The 18,817-nt window shown below is 39.9% G+C and overlaps 1 protein-coding gene across 3 annotated transcripts in view; it reads right to left on the reverse strand.

Annotated features, from left to right (window-relative positions):
* ZRANB3 (zinc finger RANBP2-type containing 3) overlaps positions 1–18,817 on the reverse strand; it is a 207,633-nt gene that overhangs the window by 115,089 nt on the left and 73,727 nt on the right. For 2 of the 3 annotated variants that reach the window (XM_012928208.2, XM_058664438.1), the window contains exon 3: positions 10,662–10,680. In XM_012928208.2, the coding sequence (XP_012783662.2) occupies positions 10,662–10,680 (19 nt within the window). Of the gene's footprint in view, positions 1–2,694; positions 2,816–10,661; positions 10,681–18,817 lie in introns of those variants that run through there. The other variant, XM_058664439.1, reaches the window with a different exon arrangement.

An 18,817-nucleotide genomic window follows, 5' to 3' on the forward strand; every position in this document is an offset into this window, starting at 1 on the left:
AATATTACAATGCAGGCTTCTATTTTTTAGTTCTAAGTGTCCATGAGAATCTATTGAAAATTCTTATGATCCTCTTAAAATACACTGCCAGTTGAAATTTTCCATCTTTTCATCTTTTTGTATCCATTTTCCTTGTATTTTTTAATCAAATAAAGTCTATTTCTTACAGTGACAATATCTGATCATCCATAGGTTCCATTTCCGTTTTGCTCTAGTATTCAATCTTTTTCAAGTATGCTTTATATTTTCTGGTTTAATTCCAGATATCATATATGAAAAACGTCACAGAAGTTATGACAAATGTTATCTTCCTCCAAGCGGGATTATGTTAACTTTTCTTTTGGCAGGCAGATTGAATGCAAGTATATCTTTACTTTCTTTCAACATTTTGTGCTAGGCTTTTTAAGGGCAGGTTTATTTTAGCATTGCCCCTATTCCCAGGGCATGGTATTTATTCCTGGAAGGTATACCTTCTGGGTCAGCGGCAGCCCAGTCAGGGTATTTATTAAGAGTTCTCCACTTCAACAAGGTTCAGTTCTGATCTATATCTCCTTACCACCACTAATGAGATCTCTGTTTAGTTTCTGATTCTCCCCACTCAAGATTTCTGCTGGTTTTCTTGTGATTTCATCATCTTTATTTAGATTTTTAGGGTCATTTAGATTTTACCCTGATGTTTTATCTCCATATATAAAGGCACTGTGCATGGCTTGGGTCCTAGATAGAACTGTATCTGGTAGAAACAAGTGAAAGCACTTGAAGTTGGACAGCATATCCAGGTGCACGTGGAGGATTTGGCAGTACACTGGAACCTGCAGAAGACACCTGGTACCACAACAGAGGACAGAAGACAGAACAAATTGATCAACAACCACAACCACATGTTGGCAGTGAACAATCTGAGCAAATGGAGACTCTAAGGTGGACTATATCAGCCAGTGGATCCTGCAGAGATTTCATCGTGCTTGGAATGGCAAGATTGGCAGCAATTCAGAACTGTTGCAGTATCAAATCCACTTGAACAGTGCCCTCAGAGCATGCCAAACATCGGGGACCTGGGATGGGTAGGAGATTGGCTGGAGCTTTTCCCTTTATCTCCCCCTTCCCCTAGATACAAAAATTTTTAAAAAAAGAGAAAGTGGAAACAATGGTCTTAGCCACTTTCCTGTGTCCCTAGACTCTTTGCACCCTAATCAACTATGTAAAGATTATCAAAATAAAATAATAATTTTAAAACTTAAAAAAAAAAGAATAAAAAAAATCAAACATCCAGTGATGGGTGTAAGCCACCAAATGGAAAGAAAACTTGAGAACTATGAACTTACTGTTCTGCTAGGTTTGTGAAATTCCAAACACTTTCTCCCTGCTCTGTTTTATCTTATTACATTTTCCTAATTACTTCAAAAAGTCATTTTTAAAAAATGTACAGGGATCTCCTATTTTAAAATATCGTGTAAATTTAAAATAAATTTTTATTTATTTATTTTCATTGAATGATACAGATCATTCAATGAATGACAGAGATCATCCATATGCTGGTTCATTTTCCAAATGCTCATCACAGCCAGGGCTGTGACAGCCTGAGATCAGAAGCCCAGAACCTAGTTCAAGTTTGTTACATGAGTGGCAGGGGCTCTTGTCCATGCAGCACCAAGTCCTAAGCTGCAAGCTCTGACCCAGTAACGCCTGGAGATCAGCAGGACCAAATGGCTGTTAAGAAAATTCACAGAAAGTCTTTTATTATTAATACTAAAAGGGTAATCTGTACACACGAGGAAATGCATGGTTGTACCAAGCTTATAATGGTGTAAAATATGTATTATTCATTAAAAATCTACCTCTCCCAGTATAAAATCTGAATAAATAAAAGATCATGACAGCATAATACAGTCTGGTAACATTCAATAGTTCACATTTTCCATAAAAAAAAAAAGACATTTGAAAGCTCTATTCCCCCATCCTGGATTTATTTATTTGAAAGGCATAGTTTCTGAGAGACAGGAAGAGACAGGGAGGAATCTCTTAGCCACTAGATCAATCCCCGGATGGCTTGGCCAAGGTTAAGCCAGGAGCCAGGAGCCCTAAGTTGAGCCATTTTCTGCTGCTTTTTCCATGGAGAAGGAAAGGATATACAGTGAAAGGAACATAACCTGCACTCACATGGGATGCCAGTGTCACGGGGAGCACCAAAACACAGGCCCTTTAAATCTGATTTTTAAAATTAAAATCAGGTGAATTAACTGTATTAAGGGTCTAATCTTTTATATCACATGTATTAGGGGATCAGTGCTTTGATAATTTCTCACATTGAGAACCCAACAGAACTCACTCCGATCTCTCTTCAGATTGCATAAATCTTTCACCTTTTACTAAAGATTCCTGTTTCTCCGAGTCAAATAGAACAACACAAAGGGCAAAGCCACAGATGCTGAGGAAAAGGAAAGGAAAGCAAAGAACAAAAAGAATGCTGTGATCCTCTGGTTATGTCCTGAGTTCCTGAACTATCTATTATATCCAGGAAAACCAGAAAACCAGAAAGAATATGATCCTTTATTGTTGAATAACATCATCATTTTGGAGGGAAATGTAGTTCCCTGATTAATCTCCATTAAAATTCCAGGCAGTGAAAACTGTATTTTCAACTTTCTGTAGAGCAAATATTAAAAACAGAATCTGGCTTCTTCTTAAACTTACCAATTTATGGGATGGCACCATGGCTTTGTATGCTAGTCTTCTGCCTGCCATGTCAGTATCCCATATGGGCATTAGTTTGTGTTCTGACTGTTCCAATTCTGGTCCAGCCCCTGCTTATGGCCCGCGAGGGCAGTAGAGGATGGTTCAGGTTCTTGTGCCCCTACACCAAGATGGAGACCAGGAAGAAGTTCTTGACTCCTGGTTTGAGATTAGCTTAGCACCAGCCATTGCAGTCATTTTGGAAGTGAACCAGTGGGTGGAACAGTTCTCTCTCTAAATTTCACTTTCAAGTTGAATAAATAAAAATCTCTTATTAGAGTTTATTGTTAAAAGGTAAAAGCCTCAGCATTGATATCAATAAAAATACTAATAGACAGTGAGTTATTTTACTTTTTCCTGGCAATTCATTAAGGATGAGGAAGAGAAAGGCTTTGGAATTGAAAAAAAAAAATGAATGAATAAAAGGCTGACTCAGTATGTATTTGAAACAGTATAACTGCAAAGTAAAGGGCATAACCTCTCAGCAGTTGATCCTCAGTAGTTGATCAACTTTGTATTAAAACAGCAGATTTCACTATGCTCAGGGTGTACTGTTTAAAGAAGTTGAAGCATGTAGAAAGCATTTTGAAAACAAAACAAAGCAAAACAAAAAAAATCTTTCTTGTAAATCATTTTGTAAAAAAACAATCTGAATGCTGGCATGTTCCAAAAACTTTGATCCTGGAAATATCTTATTTCCTATAGGCTTAAATAATTAAATTTTAAAATAATAATAAAATATTATCAATAGTAAAAAAACAAAGTCTATCCTATTTAATTTTCTGAATTAACTTTGATGAGTCTGAAAAGCAGGAGAATGGTAAAAATTGGGATCATTCTCCCTGAAAACTTTCAGAGCACTCCTGAATTAAATTAGATAAGGATGAAGAGGAAGAAACTTCAACTCACAAAGGCAGACATAAACAAGGTAAAATTCTAAAAGAACAGTTCTTCAACTTTTAAAAAACAATGTAAGCCTTTTTCAAAGAACTACAAACTCAGCACCTGTCCAGCACAAAATGCAAGGCAACTGTGGCTGAAGAAATAAAGTAGAGCTCTCAAAGCCCCAAACCCTCTGTAGGAACTTCAGCAGCATGAGATATGGCTCTGTGAAACACAGCTTGCAAAACAGGGTGGGTTGTCAAGTCATTCGACTCCCAATTTTCATTCTTTGAATGAAATCTATTCGAAAGGCAGAAAGAAAAAAACATTGAAGTAATAAAGAGAGATAAGGATAGAAAGAGAGATATCGAGAGAAATCTTTAACCTGCTGGTTCATTCCCCAAAACAGCACAATCAATCATGGAGCCAGGACTATGCTAGAAGCCAGGGACTCAATCAAGGTCCCATTTATGTGAGACATCATTGCTGCCACTTAGGTTACATATTAGCAGGAAGCTGGACCAGAAGCAAAGGAGCTGGGACTCAAACAAAGCATGCCAATGTGAGATGCAATATCTCCTGGCAGGTGTAAGATCAGGAGCTGGGAGCAAGCCTGCCAAGGAGACTTTAGGCATTCTGTGCTAGGCTATACCTACCACTGGTGGCATGAGAGCTGGGCCTGGGCGCAGGCCAGGCTGCACAAGGAAGCAGCACTTGTCGGCATACGCGGGGACCATAAACGGAGGCAGGGCTGGCAGAACTGGGTCGCAGTACATATGAGTGTGTCGAAGAGCAGGGCTGGACTGGACTAGGCTGCAGCAAAGCTGGTGTGTACAAAGACCAGGGTTGGGGGTAGGACTGGTGAGGGTCATTTAGGGGTTGCCCCTACTAGGCTGCAGCACTGACTGGTATGTATGAGGACTGGGCTGCAGCACTTTTTGGTCTGCATGAGGAATGGGGCCGGCGTAGGACTGAGCAAGGAGCAACACCCACCAGTATGGGCACTGGCTGGTGCAGGTGACAGACTGAATCTGACCCTGCACAGGCTGGTGCACACAAAAGTCTAAAGTCACCACAGATGAAGTTTGTTGGGGGACTTCCTATTTGAACCACCGGACTCAAACCCTGACCACAGGGCAAAGTCAGAGGATATAGTTGTCCAACCTTGGAGTCCCAAGTATTGGGACTTGGACTTTTCAGTTGCTGCTGCTTGTGCAGTGGACAGCATGCCTAGATGCACATGGAGGACATGACAGCCAGTTCACCTAGGCCAGCAGGGGATGTCAACTAGCTTGTCAGAGGCTGGAAAGAACAGGTTGTACAATTCTGTGCAACGTGGCTATTTTTTGAAGTGAAGAAGAGGATGGAAGCTCGCTCTGTGTCACTGTTTCGTTTTCTAAGAGTCTGCCTTTCAAATAAATAAAATAACCTTAAAAGGGGCATATTGTTAAGAAGAAGACTTTCAGATGTTCTAGCATAAAGAAATAAGACCTGCATTGATAATAGTTCCTAGCTGCTCTACATGAAAAGTATGGGCTCAGGATGTAAACTCACAGTTGGTCATTCCTAATAAAACTGTAGGAAAGGACCAATATAGCATGGATCCTTTGGGCTTTTAAGCTCTGTAGAAACTTAGCACATTTCTCAAGAAGAAAAAGCAGATGGAGAAGTTATATTTAATTGTAAGCTCTCCTCTCATTTTTTAAACAATTTCTATTCATTAAGAACATTCCATTTAACACAAATTGGTTAGGCAGGATTTCCTGCAGCATCCTCCTTACACTGCACTCAGAAGCATTAATGTGCAATAACAATGCTTGGAGTGCGATAATGTTATTAGTGCTTTTTGCCTTTCAAATGCTTATGTGAACTGTAAACATTATATGCCAGGAGAATATTTTATGTCTATCTCTATTTGAATAGGGTTTAACTTGCCATTACTGCCACCTCTGCTTTTCCTTTTGAATTCTGTCCAAGACAACTGAGAGAACACTGCAATAATCCAGCTGTGCAAAGCAGCAAGAGCCCTGAACAGAATGAGAATAGCTTCCGAAGAAATCAGTGTAAACAACCTTAAATTTAAAAATACCATCAATTGTATGCATACTTTGTTGTATTCATAATCAAAACTTTCAGACCGAGGGATCACTTGAACTAATTTAAAAATGCAAGAAGACTCTATTCGAGCCATTTACATTACTTATTTATTTATCTGAGACAGGGGGAAGAGAGAGAACGGGTGTGCTCCCCTGTCCCTGGGTATACTCCTCATATGGCTGCAAAGGTTTGGGTTTGGCTAGGACAAAGCTGGAAGCTGGGAACTTAATCTGGGTCTTCCACCAGAGTATCAGGAACCCAACTATTCAAGATATCCCACCTGCTGCCCCCAGTGTCTGCATTTGAATGAAGCGGGAATAGCAACCTAATGCAGGAATCCAGGCACTCTAATATGGGCTGAAAACATCTCAACTAGTTTTTAATAATTACACCAAGTGACCATCTCTATGACAGACCTTTATATATAATTCTTTAAAAGATTGCTGTCGGGGTACTGCACTATGGTTCAATTGGTTCATGTTCCCCTAGTAGAGCATTGGGATCCCAAATGGGTGCCAGTTTGTGACCCAAGTGGAAGCCCTGGAAGAAGTTCCTGATTCCTGACTTTAGATCAGTCCAGCTCAGCTCTGGCCATTGCAGCCTTTTGGGGAGTGAACCAGTGGATGGAAGATCATTCTCTCTGTCACTCCTTCTCTGCAAACCTGCCTTTCTGATAAAAATAAACAAATCTTTTTTTTTTTAAAGATTGCTGTTAAAAAAAAAAAGGATTTTTTTTTTCTCCCTTGCAAATTCATATGTTACAATTCTAACTCCCACTGTGATGGTTTTAGGAGCTAGAGACTTTAAGGAGTGACTACGCCATGAGGTGGAAATTTAAATAGACATTAGTGTGCCTATAAAAGTCTTAGAGAGGTCTCATCACTTTGTCCTGGAAAACAAACCAAGAACACAACTGTCCTTCAACCAGAGAGGGAACCTGCCAGACATGGAGTCTGTCATTGCTTCATAATCTTTTTGTTGTTCAAAAAGATTTATTTATTTTTATTACAAAGTCAGATATACAGACAGGAGCAGAGACAGAGAGGAAGATCTTCCGTCTCATGATTCATTCCCCAAGTGACCGCAACAGCTGAGCAGATCCAAAGCCGGGAACCAGGAACTTCTTTCCAGGTTTTCCACGCGGGTGCAGGGTCCCAAGGTCTTGGGCTGTCTTTGACTGCTTTCCCAGCGCATTCAAGGCGAGGACTTTAGCTGCTAGGCCACGCTGCCGGGCCCCATTGCTTCATTTTCACCTTCTCAGCATCCAGAAATGTAAGAGGCACATTTTGCTAGAATCACTCAGTCATTTTGTTATTGCACCAAGAAAGGACTATGATTGACTCAGCTTCCGCTGCTTTCCCAGGCCATGTTTGGGAAGTGCTACAGCAGGGACATGAATGGTGCCTATATGAGATGCTGGTGCTTGCAGACAGAAGATAAGCCAATTGAGCCATGATGCTGGCCAGAACAATGTTTTTTTTAAAGATTTATTCATTTTTATTACAAAGTAAGATATACAGAGAGGAGGAGAGACAGAGAGGAAGATCCCCCATCCGATGATTCACTCCCCAAGTGAGCGTGATGGCCGGTGCCATGTGGATCCAAAGCCAGAAGCCATGAACCTCTTTTGAGTCTCCCACGCGGGCGCAGGGTCTCAAGGCTTTGGGCTGTCCGCAACTGCCATCCCAGGCTACAAGCAGGGAGCTAGATGGGAAATGGAGCTGCCAGGATTAGAACCGGTGCCCACATGTGATCCCGGCGCGTTCAAGGTGAGGACCCTAAGCTGCTAGGCTACGGTGCGGGGCCCCCCAACAATGTTTTTTAAACTTGACTTTAGCCCACAGGAATATTTCTACCTATGTATTTCTACTAACTTTGAACAGGAACCCGAACCTCTCTCAAAACTCCAATTTGGTAGAAAACATCATGAGTGACAGAAAAGCATACACAACGCTGCCAACAAGATTTCTGTACTATTTATCTATTAACATATTCCAGCAACCATCACATAAGCCAGACCATGAATCATCTCAGACTTGTTAAATAAATGATTTTCTTTTCTTTTGGAAAAAAAAAGAGAAACAATACTTTATATTTAAACCACGGGCTAGCCACAATTTAAATGTCCTTCCAAGTAGAGAGGTGTGTGTGTGAGTGTGTGCATTAGGAAGAAGGCTACAGCTAAGCAGTAAAGAAAAGTGTTTTTCAAAAGCAGAAATTAGGAATTTCATTACTTTGATAAGAAATAGACAATGAAGGTAGAATGCATGCACTGTAGATATTGTACATTATGATGCAATATTACCTATTAATGTGTAAATATGGGTGTGCATTCCATATTCTTAGGTGAAAACTGATTATACAAAATTATTTAAATGCTGTCTAGAAAGAAGTCTTTAAATATTTGACAAGAAAAGGTAGGATGTCTGTAGATTTAATATTTTTCTCTAAGTACCATCCAATTGAGTTACTGGGTTTTTGTTAATGTGAAACTAATTTTTATGTCAAAATTTTTTTAATAATATTTATTTTTGATGACAGCTCATTAGGGTGATTAGGATCAAGGCCTACAGAAAGGTGGCTGAGATCTCCATTTCCACATTCTCTTTTTTTCCTTTCCATATCTGGGGAAAAGGGAGGGACAAGCAAAGAAGCCACACCCAGCCTCTCAAATGCCTCCTCACCCTGGCATGGAGGATTAGAACCCATGTCCATATGCAATCCCAGCACATGCAAAGTGAGGACTTTAGCCACTAAGCTATCACGCCATGCCCAGCCCATATATCTTTTTAAGAGTAAACATTTTGAACAATTCTGAAGTAACAATAGAATAAGCACAGTGCTTCAAAACTAGTGATTCTAAAAATATAAAACATGAAACTGCAACATCATGAATACAGATTTGTCTGAATCTTATTACTTATGAAATACAAGTTGGTATTCACCACAAAGACCTTGAAACACAACACTTATCTATGTTAAAACAGGAAAGGAAGGGTCCGGTGGCGTAGCCAAGTGGCTAAAGTCCTCACTTTGAAAGCCCCGGGATCCCATATGGCGCCGGTTCTAATCCCGGCAGCTCCACTTCCCATCCAGCTCCCTGCTTGTGGCCTGGGAAAGCAGTCGAGGACAGCCCAATGCTTTGGGACCCTGCACCCGCGTGGGAGACCAGAAGAGGTTCCAGGTTCCCGGCATCGGATCGGCGCGCACCGGCCCGTTGCGGCTCACTTGGGGAGTGAATCATCGGACGGAAGATCTTCCTCTCTGTCTCTCCTCCTCTGTGTATATCTGGCTGTAATAAAATGAATAAATCTTTAAAAAAAAAAAAAACACATCAGAAACCCTGTCAACTTAAATAGGTGTAAACACTGTTATGAAATGCTGATGAAACTACTATGGTCATAAAAGTAGAAGTTTTCTTTTTTAAGCAGCAAAGATCTATAAAAGGGCTTCTCTAAACTTAGTAAATTAACTGAGACTGTAGGTGGAGGCTTGGCCTCACAGCTAAGCAGCTGCTAGGGACATTCATAATCCTCAGCAAAATGAGGGGATTCAAGTTCTAGCTCTGCTGTCCACTGTGGCTTCCTGCTAACGTGTACTCTGGGAAGCTGCAAGGGATGGCTCAAGTACTGGGGTTTCTGCCACCCAGATCAGTGGTTGGGATGAAGTTTTTGGCTTTGACCTGGCCCAGCTGTGACAGCTGAGGGCATTTAAAGACATGCAAATGGGGCCTGGCGGCGTGGCCTAGTGGCTAAAGTCTTCGCTTTGAACGCCCCGGGATCCCATATGGGCACCAGTTCTAATCCCAGCAGCTCCACTTCTCATCCAGATCCCTGCTTGTGGCCTGGGAAAGCAGTCGAGGATGGCCCAATGCTTTGGGACTCTGCACCCACGGGGGAGACCTGGAGGAGGTTCCTGGCTCCTGGCTTTGGATCTGCTCAGCACCGGCCATTGTGCTCACATGGGGAGTGATTCATGGGACGGAAGATCTTCCTCTCTGTCTTTCCTCCTCTCTGCATATCTGACTTTGTAATAAAATAAATATTTAAAAAATAAAAAAGAGTGAACTAGAGGGTAAATGTATCCATTTGTGTCTCTCCTCTCTCTGCCACTCTTCCTTTCCAATAAATAAATATTTTTAAAAATAGAATTAAGAATTACAATTTTACTAATCTGAAATATCTCAGAACGTAAGTACCACACATATAATTCATGTGTCCATTTCAGTGAGAAAATACAAAAAGGGAAAAATATAAGTTATATGCTATTCAAACATAAAAATATTTTAGTTATATTAAAACATAATTTTAGCAATCATAGGAAACAATTAATAATCATCCCTACAGCAAAACCTTTTTAAAAATGTATCTTTTAAGCACTGGTACTATGGCAGGTAGAAAAAAGAGTTGAGATTTTTAGGACTACATTGCAAAATATCTTCATACATACTCTGCAACAATATAAAATTTTGGATCACCACTATCAATATTAACATATGTTCCAGTAGCATGCTATATATATATACACATACAAATATACATTCCCACTCTTTCTCTCCCATGAAATAAACAAAACACATATGTGCTTTTCTCAAACAGAATTCAGGATTCCTAAATGCCTTTCTATTGGGTTATATCCACCAGGTATATTTCTACATATAAGCTAGTCCAGTCCATTTTATACAGTTATCTCCATTTTATGTCCAATCTTAATGTATCAGAGTAATAGGCTTTTGTAGCATTCCTCATTTCTAATAGGCTATTAAAAAAGAACCCGTTGTGCTTTCCATTCTTTAGAAATAAAAATTAATGTGACTTGATTAATTTCTTCTCTCTTCCTTTATATAGACATGAAAAAAACAAAGGAAAGGAGTACACATGGAAAATCGCAGGCATCAAGCACTAGCTGCATAATTATATACAGATATGAAAATTATGAAAAAGACTTACTTCATCAGCCACCATACACCTAGAAAAAAATAAAAACAAATTAATGTCTGAAAATTAACAATTTTAGAAGTTCTGATTAAGTAGCTTCCTACAAAAATAGTCTACAAATGTTAATATCCTAAGCCAGAGACAAGTGTTTTCAAGTGCGTCTGAGAACATCGGCCAGTGCTGATTTTATACAACTCATCAGCTGTCAAGGGCATGTGGCTGTAGAAATTGAGGTCTGCTATTCGCATAACCCACCCATGCAGACTACTAATGGCAAACAGACCAATAAATCCCTTCTCCAAACTTGAAGATTGATCTTCCCCAAGGTTAGAAGAACGTTATATTAAAGTATAAGAAAATTAAATGTAAATTATATATTAGTATAAACTAAACATAATTACCTAACACTATAGTATACCTTCAAAGCCCATTTTCTTTCTTTCCTTTTTTTTTTTCATTTATTTTTATTACAAAGTCAGAGGTACAGAGAGGAAGATCCTTCATCCGATGATTCACTCCCCAAGCGAGCGCAACGGCCTCTGCTATGCCGATCCAAAGCCAGGAGCCAGGAACTTCCCCCAGGTCCCCCACATGGGTGCAGGGTTCCAAGGCCCTGGGCCGTCCTAGACTGCCCTCCCAGACCACAAGCAGGGAGCTGGATGGGAAGTGGAGCTGCCGGGATTAGAACTGGTGCCTATATGGGATCCCGTCACGTTCAAGGCAAGGACCCTTAGCCACTAGGCCACTGCTTGGCCCCTAAAGCCCATTTTCAAACTGGGTTTTGATTTCTTATTCTATTGGCTTAATTTTTCTTCTTGGTTCAGTCTTATCCTCTGCCTCCTTCCCAGAGCATTAGCAAGAAACTGGATCAGAAGTGCAGCAGCCAGAACACGAACCAGCACATGCAGGTGGAAATTAAGGTGCTGGCTCCTAACGTTTTAGATTTTACAAAGAAATCTCTCAGAGAAAGCCTGAGCAGTTAGGAGGTTTCTAAAGTAGATCAGAAGTATCAACGAGTATAGCTACTGAGGTAACAAGAGGTTGTTTGGTTTGGGGCATATTCTGAAAGGAGAAACAGTAAAATTTGTTGATTGCTTGGGAGGAGGATGCAAAAAACAAGTTGAGAACATCCTTAAGTTATTAGCTTAGAGCTGGGACATGTCTAGGAATAGGCCAGCAGAGGCTGCAGAGTTGGGGTCAGGTCAGAGCAATGATGGAGAAATTTGATCAACTGGAGGAACACTGGAGAATTTGGTGAACAGCATTCAGCAGCTCAGTATCATCATCAGTGACTTCCAGCTCAGCAGCCAGGTCAGCCTCAATGAGAGCTCAATTCTACTGTTACTGACATCAACTTCATGATATGATGATGCCTTCACAGGGTTTTAAATACACAGTTCAAGGTTGAAATCCACAGCACCACACCTAAGGGTGCCTGGAGGTGGCTCTAGCTCAAAATGAACAAATTAAAAGCAATACTGACATGATGAAGAAATGCAAAAGCCTGTTGGTTCAAGAATTTTCTAAAGTATTTCCAGAAGATGCAGCTAACTATTCAGGCATCTGGGAAAGGATTGTTTAGCTTCCTTCCTAAGTACTTTGTCCAATCTGGGAACATAGTTGAGTCCTCTGCGGGTCACGGTGAATGACTCAGCATGAGATGGTGACTATGAGCACAGATGCCACTGAATCACATGGGGCTGGGCTCTATGACTGTCCCCTAGTCTTTCTATCCCTGTCATCTCACTTTATGGGAAGGTGGGCTGGAGCAGGGCAGCAGGTTGTCCCTGCAGCTGTCTGATCAGTGGTTCCAGGTAACTGGAAAAATACCCCTCATTTTCTCTGCTTATGTGGCACAAGAAAGTAGCCCCTGAGACTACTAGAATAGGTAAACTGAAGCTGTTTTTAACTTCTACTAAATATTTCTCTTTTTATGAACTAATTTTCTTCCATATATGATGCCATCAAACCAAAAAAAGAAAAAAAATGAAAAATGGGTTTAATGTGTGAAGTACTTTAGTTTTTTTTGCATTTTTTTCAAGTGAAGTGCATAGAGAATATGTTAACTTCAGTTTTGTTTTCATGGATCTCAATGAGATATATGCATATAATAAAATTCTAAAATATTTTTTAAAAAGTTATTACCCTAAGCAATAAAAATGAAGAATTGTGGTATCATTTAAGTATATAAAACAGACTGAAAAGGTTCCAGTACTGGAAATGGCAATTAAAGGTTCAGTTTGGAAAGTTACCTTTATAATAGCTATTATATAGCTAAGTCAGACTGTTTCGTAGCTAGCTACATATACAAGTCAGGGGACTGGCAGAGACTGAAAATAATACAACAAATTAGAGAATTTTCAGAAAGTAAATGACATTGGAAGATCTAGTGTATTCTGAAACATGTTGACCTAACTATGATTTATTCCTCTCTATGTCAAACCCAACTTCAGCTTTCTAAACTTAAACCTGCAAATGAGGGCCTGGAGTGGTAGCCTAGTGGCTAAAGTCCCCCTCTTGCATGTGTTGGGATCCCATATGAGTGCTGGTCTAATCCCTACAGCCCTGCTTCTCATCCAACTCTCTGCTTCTGGCCTGAGAAAGCCATCGAGCACCACCCAAAACCTTGGAACCCTGCATCCACATGGGAGACTGGGAAGAAGCTCCTTGGGGAGTGAATCAGTGGATAGAAGATCTTTCTTTCAGTCTCTCAGTTATTTAAAAAGATGTTAGAGTTCTAGTTCATACGATATATGATATTATTATGATATTATTACGCGCAGCTAATTCCCACAACCTGGTTCTTTACCGTGAGCTGAAACACACCAGACGCAACGAGGTATCTTAGGAGGTTTATTCCAATGGGGCAGGAACAGCAAGAAAGAGGGGGAGAGAGAGAAGGGTAAGAGAGGGATAAGAGCGGGACAAGAGAGGGGTAAGAGAGGGGTAAGAGAGGGGTAAGAGAGTGAGCCGCACCTGGGGGGGCCTTTTTGTCTTCCAGGTGTAGGGGGTGGGGATTGGGAGGGATTGAGGCCAGGCCCCCAGGGGATTGGTGCCTGCAGGTGAATGCCTAGGAATGATTGGCGAGTGGGCGGGGTTGGGGAGGGGGCTGGAAGATTGGGGTGGGATTCAGGTGGAATGCCAGGTTACATCTGATTGGTGGATGGCTGGACCGGCACGAATTTCATGAGCTGTGAGGAAGAAGGAATGGCGATGGGTCCAGGGAAGGATATTGGAATAACTCCTTACACTCTCCTTTCTGTATATCTTCCTTTCCAATAAAAATAAATAAATTTAAAAAAAAAACCTGTACAGATGACTGGATAAAACGTAGGTAGGACTCTGGTGTCAGGCTAAATTTCCCTTTATGGGGAACAGGTAGGCAGCTAAACTATCCTAAGGGTAGCTAACCAAATGTAAAACAGTTTCAGAGCATAAATTATATCTTGGCTTGCGGATATCTAAAAGCCTTCTAGGTAAGATCAACTTGGATCCCTATGGATGTGCTAGATTCACCTAGCATGAAGTTAATGAGCAACTCTTGCTTGCTTTGGACACTGGTCAAGGCTAAGTAGACAATAGCGCATTATCTAGCTACTTTAGTCACCTCTAGTAGAGCTAGATCCAATCCAACCTCTGAAATTGCTAAAGTTAAGGACAGTTCAGGAGCCAGACTTGCTTTCCACTAAGCACCTAACTTGTCATCCAAACGCAGACCTGGAAGCAGCCACAGGACAGCATCAGTAAGCACAGAAGGCACCTATGAGGCCGGGGTAATGCTGCTGACATGCATCACCATGTGATCAACGCGGACAAGTATCACCCAGGTTACTACGGGAGAGTTGGTGTGAGGGGTTACCACATCCAGATGAACCAGCAGCTTCTGCCCTCTATTGATTCTGGTTGGTATAGCAGATGGCAAATGCTCCCAAATCAATCCTGGAGCTGTCCCATCACCATTGTGGTGAGGTTCGGAACATTACAATGTTCTAGGAATTGGAAAGCTCTCAAGCATCCTGTTTCTTTGTTATTGCTCAGAAGAGCTGACGAGGTTAAGGGCATGGAGGCAGCCTGTGTCCTGACTGCTTGGAACCACAGGTTCACTGAAGGCTAACAAACACTTTTCAAAAAACAAATTGATATGATGAAAGAAAAGAAAAAACAAAACACTTAAAGGACAGAGAAATCCAAAGGACCCAAAGAAGGGTGTCTCAAAGAAGGGTCCCATAAGGAAGACAGACCACAATGGGTAAATAATAGAGGAAAGTTTATGTAGGTGGAAGAAAGACCTCTGATGGTTAGGTGAAAATAGTTTCAGGTTGGATTGAAGAGAAAAACAAGGATCTATTTACATCCTTATAAGATTAGTTAATATTTAGACAAACAAGAAAACCTTGTAAGTGTCCAGACAGAAAGAACAATTACCCAAAGAGGGTGAAATGAGGGCTTCATTAGTCTTGTCAGCACTGGACACTACAAAACAATGAAAACTATGTAGACTACTTGATAGCAAAACAGAATTCACAGGTCTAATACCAAACAAAGATATGTTTTACTTGAAACTGATGGAAAAACGATGGGGACTTAACAATATTTCCAATAGTACATTACTCATGCATATCACCAAAGGAAAAATACTTCATAACCAAGCAATAAATACATCTTTACACAGATTCAAGACCTGGGAAGATGAACTGGAAACTTGAGGAGCAATAACAACTTAAAGGATGATGGTGTATTCTAAAATTAGGATTTCAGAAACACAGAGACATAATCTAAAAATCTGGATGAATGAAAGTGATGGGGAAGTAACAAAGGAGAGGGTGTTCTAAGGGTAATCAACAGTCAAACAGCAGAGAAGCGATATTTCATCAGGAGACAAACTAGGATCACCTAGGGAAGCAGGGAACAGAGAAAATGGAGAGGGAAAAAAGAGAAATTGTTGAATGAGTATAGACTTCCAGTTGTGCAAGAAGAACAAGTTGCAGAGAGCTGGTGAAAAACATGTGCACACAATTAACACTATTGTATTATGTAGTTAAGAAGGTAAATTTGACACTATGTGTCTTTTCCCATAATAAGATAATAAAACTGTAGAAAGAAAAGAGGCACATACTGAACCTTGCAGCACTCCAATGATTAGAAACCACAAAGAATTCAGCAGAAGCAGTGTCTAGTTACACAAAAAGATACTGGAAGCACAGGGTACCCCAGAAGCAAAGTAAAGGGTCTTGCAAAAAAAGGGAATTAACAATTATAGCAAGAAACAAACAAACAAAAAACAGCCAATGAGGACAGAGAAATGCCTGTTTGGGCAAAAGATCATTCAGCTTAGACAATAATCATTTTGATGTAGCAGCAACGGACACAGCTTCACCTTGGCGGGTTCAACACAGATGAAAGGAGGAGAGGGGGTGAGTAGAAATTCCTGTCTCAAAGAGTTATCTTGCAGGCAGGGAGATAAAGTGTAATAATAGCTGGCAAGAAAAACAGGATCAAGAGAAGTTTTTTTTTTTTTTAAGATAGAGTATGGATGACTCAATAAGTTTCTTATTGACTCCATGAGTGAGACATCTGGTAGGCTGATATAAATGTAAATCAGGAGCTGAGAAATCAATTCAAGACAAAAATAAAAATGAGAAAGTAGCTATGCATAAAGATGATAACAGAAGTAGAAGAGAATGGGGTTCTTGGATGTGAATGATGGAGAAAGGGGAGAAATTTTTCATGCCGGGAAGCTTGAGAAATAATCTCTTTGGCAAAGCAAAGGGAGGAACTTGAAGTATATAAAGAGGAAGAAAATAAAGTTTTGGGATTAAAAAGCTCAAGTAACATACACCAAAGCTCCACAAAGATGTTGCAGAGGATAAGCGCTAAAAGGCCTCCACACTATGTTATTAGCAGGTTACTTGTTAACATCATACAGAAGAGGTAAGGAGACTGTGGTCAGTGAAAAATGGAAGCAACAGATATACACAGAAAGAAACTGTGATAGCAAAAAAAAAGATTAAAAGTAAGATAATACCTACAAAATTTGTTGCAAATCTGATTATGCAGAGAAGGAGTCAGGAGTGAACCAGACAGAGAACAGCACACCTAAGGAAGACTTTAATGTGCTACTATAAGTTAAAAAGGAAAAATGTGGGTAATATAATTTCCTACTTAATACCAAATTTACAACATGTCTGACTCAAACTTAAGTCTTTTTTGTAAAGGGAAGGCTCCTTACAGCCTACTTCTACATACAAATAACTTCTTCCCCCACTGGGAAAAAGCAAATCGTATCTCAATTGGAGGAATATTAAACTCCAACTAAAAAGAAAACTTTATTACAGACTATCCATTGTATTTGCCAAAGCTAGGTTGGTGTGCCAACGGCTATACAATCCTATCTGAATTTCACACAGACTAGTGTTCCATTGTTCCAAAAAAAAAAAGCAAACAATATTCTTTGTTCCAAATTTATTGTTAATTGCTTTATGTGTAATTTATCCAGCTGGGCTGCAGACATTAGAAAGCAACTTTCTATTTCACTGAGTCCCTTCCAAAACCTTCAGGCTCCTTACATTAATCATCCACTGAAAATATCAATACATACACACGGTAGTGCTTGCGGTAGCCGTATCTTCAGATGCACATGTTCAGAGTATGCTATTTATAATCCAAATTTTGATACATACAGAAAATAGAACACTGAAAAGCATTGTACTTCTGAGAATCATTTTCCATACCAGCTGCTATATGGCTATTCACAGATTCACAAAACTGAACACTTTGTATCTTAACCCAAACCTTTTCTATGCTAACTTGTTTTGAATAAGTAACCCATGGGCAAACAGAAAAACTCTCTAAAAGAATATTTGGATTACACAGAATTGATTGAGTTGTGCAAACATTAAGCAAGTGTTCTTATTCTACTTTGTATTTCAAGTACAGAATTCAGGACACAGAATCTGAAACTATGATCTGCTAGCTTCAGTCTCAGAAGTGAGCTGTTACATCAGAAGAAACACAGGCCTTTTAGTTACTCTCATGTAATTCATCTGTTAGTAGACATTAACCACAACTTACTCTCTAATACAATATGTCAAAGTTAACTTAATTTAATTAAATATATCCACATTTTCCTCCACACCATGCCAGAGGAACCCTGCCTTCAGTGGATCAAATTACATCATTTATTTTTCAGCCAAGACAATGCATCTAAGCCCAAGATAATAGAATGGCTTTCCTTTTTCAGTTTTATTAACTTTTTGAAATTTGTATGTATATGATTCAAGAGATATGAACGTGGACAGTTTTTCTTCACTCCTCATTCTTCAACAGTGTCCTAGGTTTTGGCGACTCTGGAGGCAAAAAGCTACCAATTCCTCCTGTAGTTTTCTGCAAATATACTCTACATGTTCAAGCTATCTTTATGTATGCTGTGTCACAAGTAATTTATGATTTACATATTTTCTAATCTTGTGTAAAATCCAAAACATATACAAAACAGTCATGAAAAATAAGGAGAAATTCTGGTTGGGAATAAAAAAAAATCCTTGGTTATCTTATCACTGCTTAAGCAAATGGTGAGAACACTGAGGCAGGGTATTTTAAAAAGTTCATGGGAAAAAGACAATTAAAAGATAAGCTTATTTCATCACAAGAAAATCCTGAAATCCAGTCATTTGAGGAGTGTTGAAAAAGATTAGGGAAGCATGTATTATGAAAACACTATGCATGGATTTCACAATTTCCACATCAAAACAAGCTCACACTTTAATTCTAGTTTTAAAGTTGGTTTTTACATATTGGAAAATCAGAGACAAAAGGAAATAGACAAGCAGAGGTATTCCTTCCACTGGATCATCTTCCAAATGCCCACAACTGCTTGCCCAGGGCCATGCAGAAGCAAAACCCAGGAACTAAATTCAAGTCTCCCATAGGCTTGGAAGGGATCCAAGTATCCAAGCCATCACCTGATGCTTAACTGCCTGTATGCACCCTAACAGGCAGCTGGATTGGAAGTAGACACAGTACTTGAATCAGGCACTCTTACAGGGGATTCCATATAAGCAGTCTCAAACAGCAGCTGAGTCCCCTGCAGTACAACACCTGCCACTCATTCCATTTTTCCATGACTATTTTGAACCACCTTCACATAAGGTCAGGAAACGTTCACCCTC

The sequence above is a fragment of the Ochotona princeps genome, chromosome 5, assembly GCF_030435755.1.
Source record: "Ochotona princeps isolate mOchPri1 chromosome 5, mOchPri1.hap1, whole genome shotgun sequence".
NCBI lineage: Eukaryota > Metazoa > Chordata > Mammalia > Lagomorpha > Ochotonidae > Ochotona > Ochotona princeps.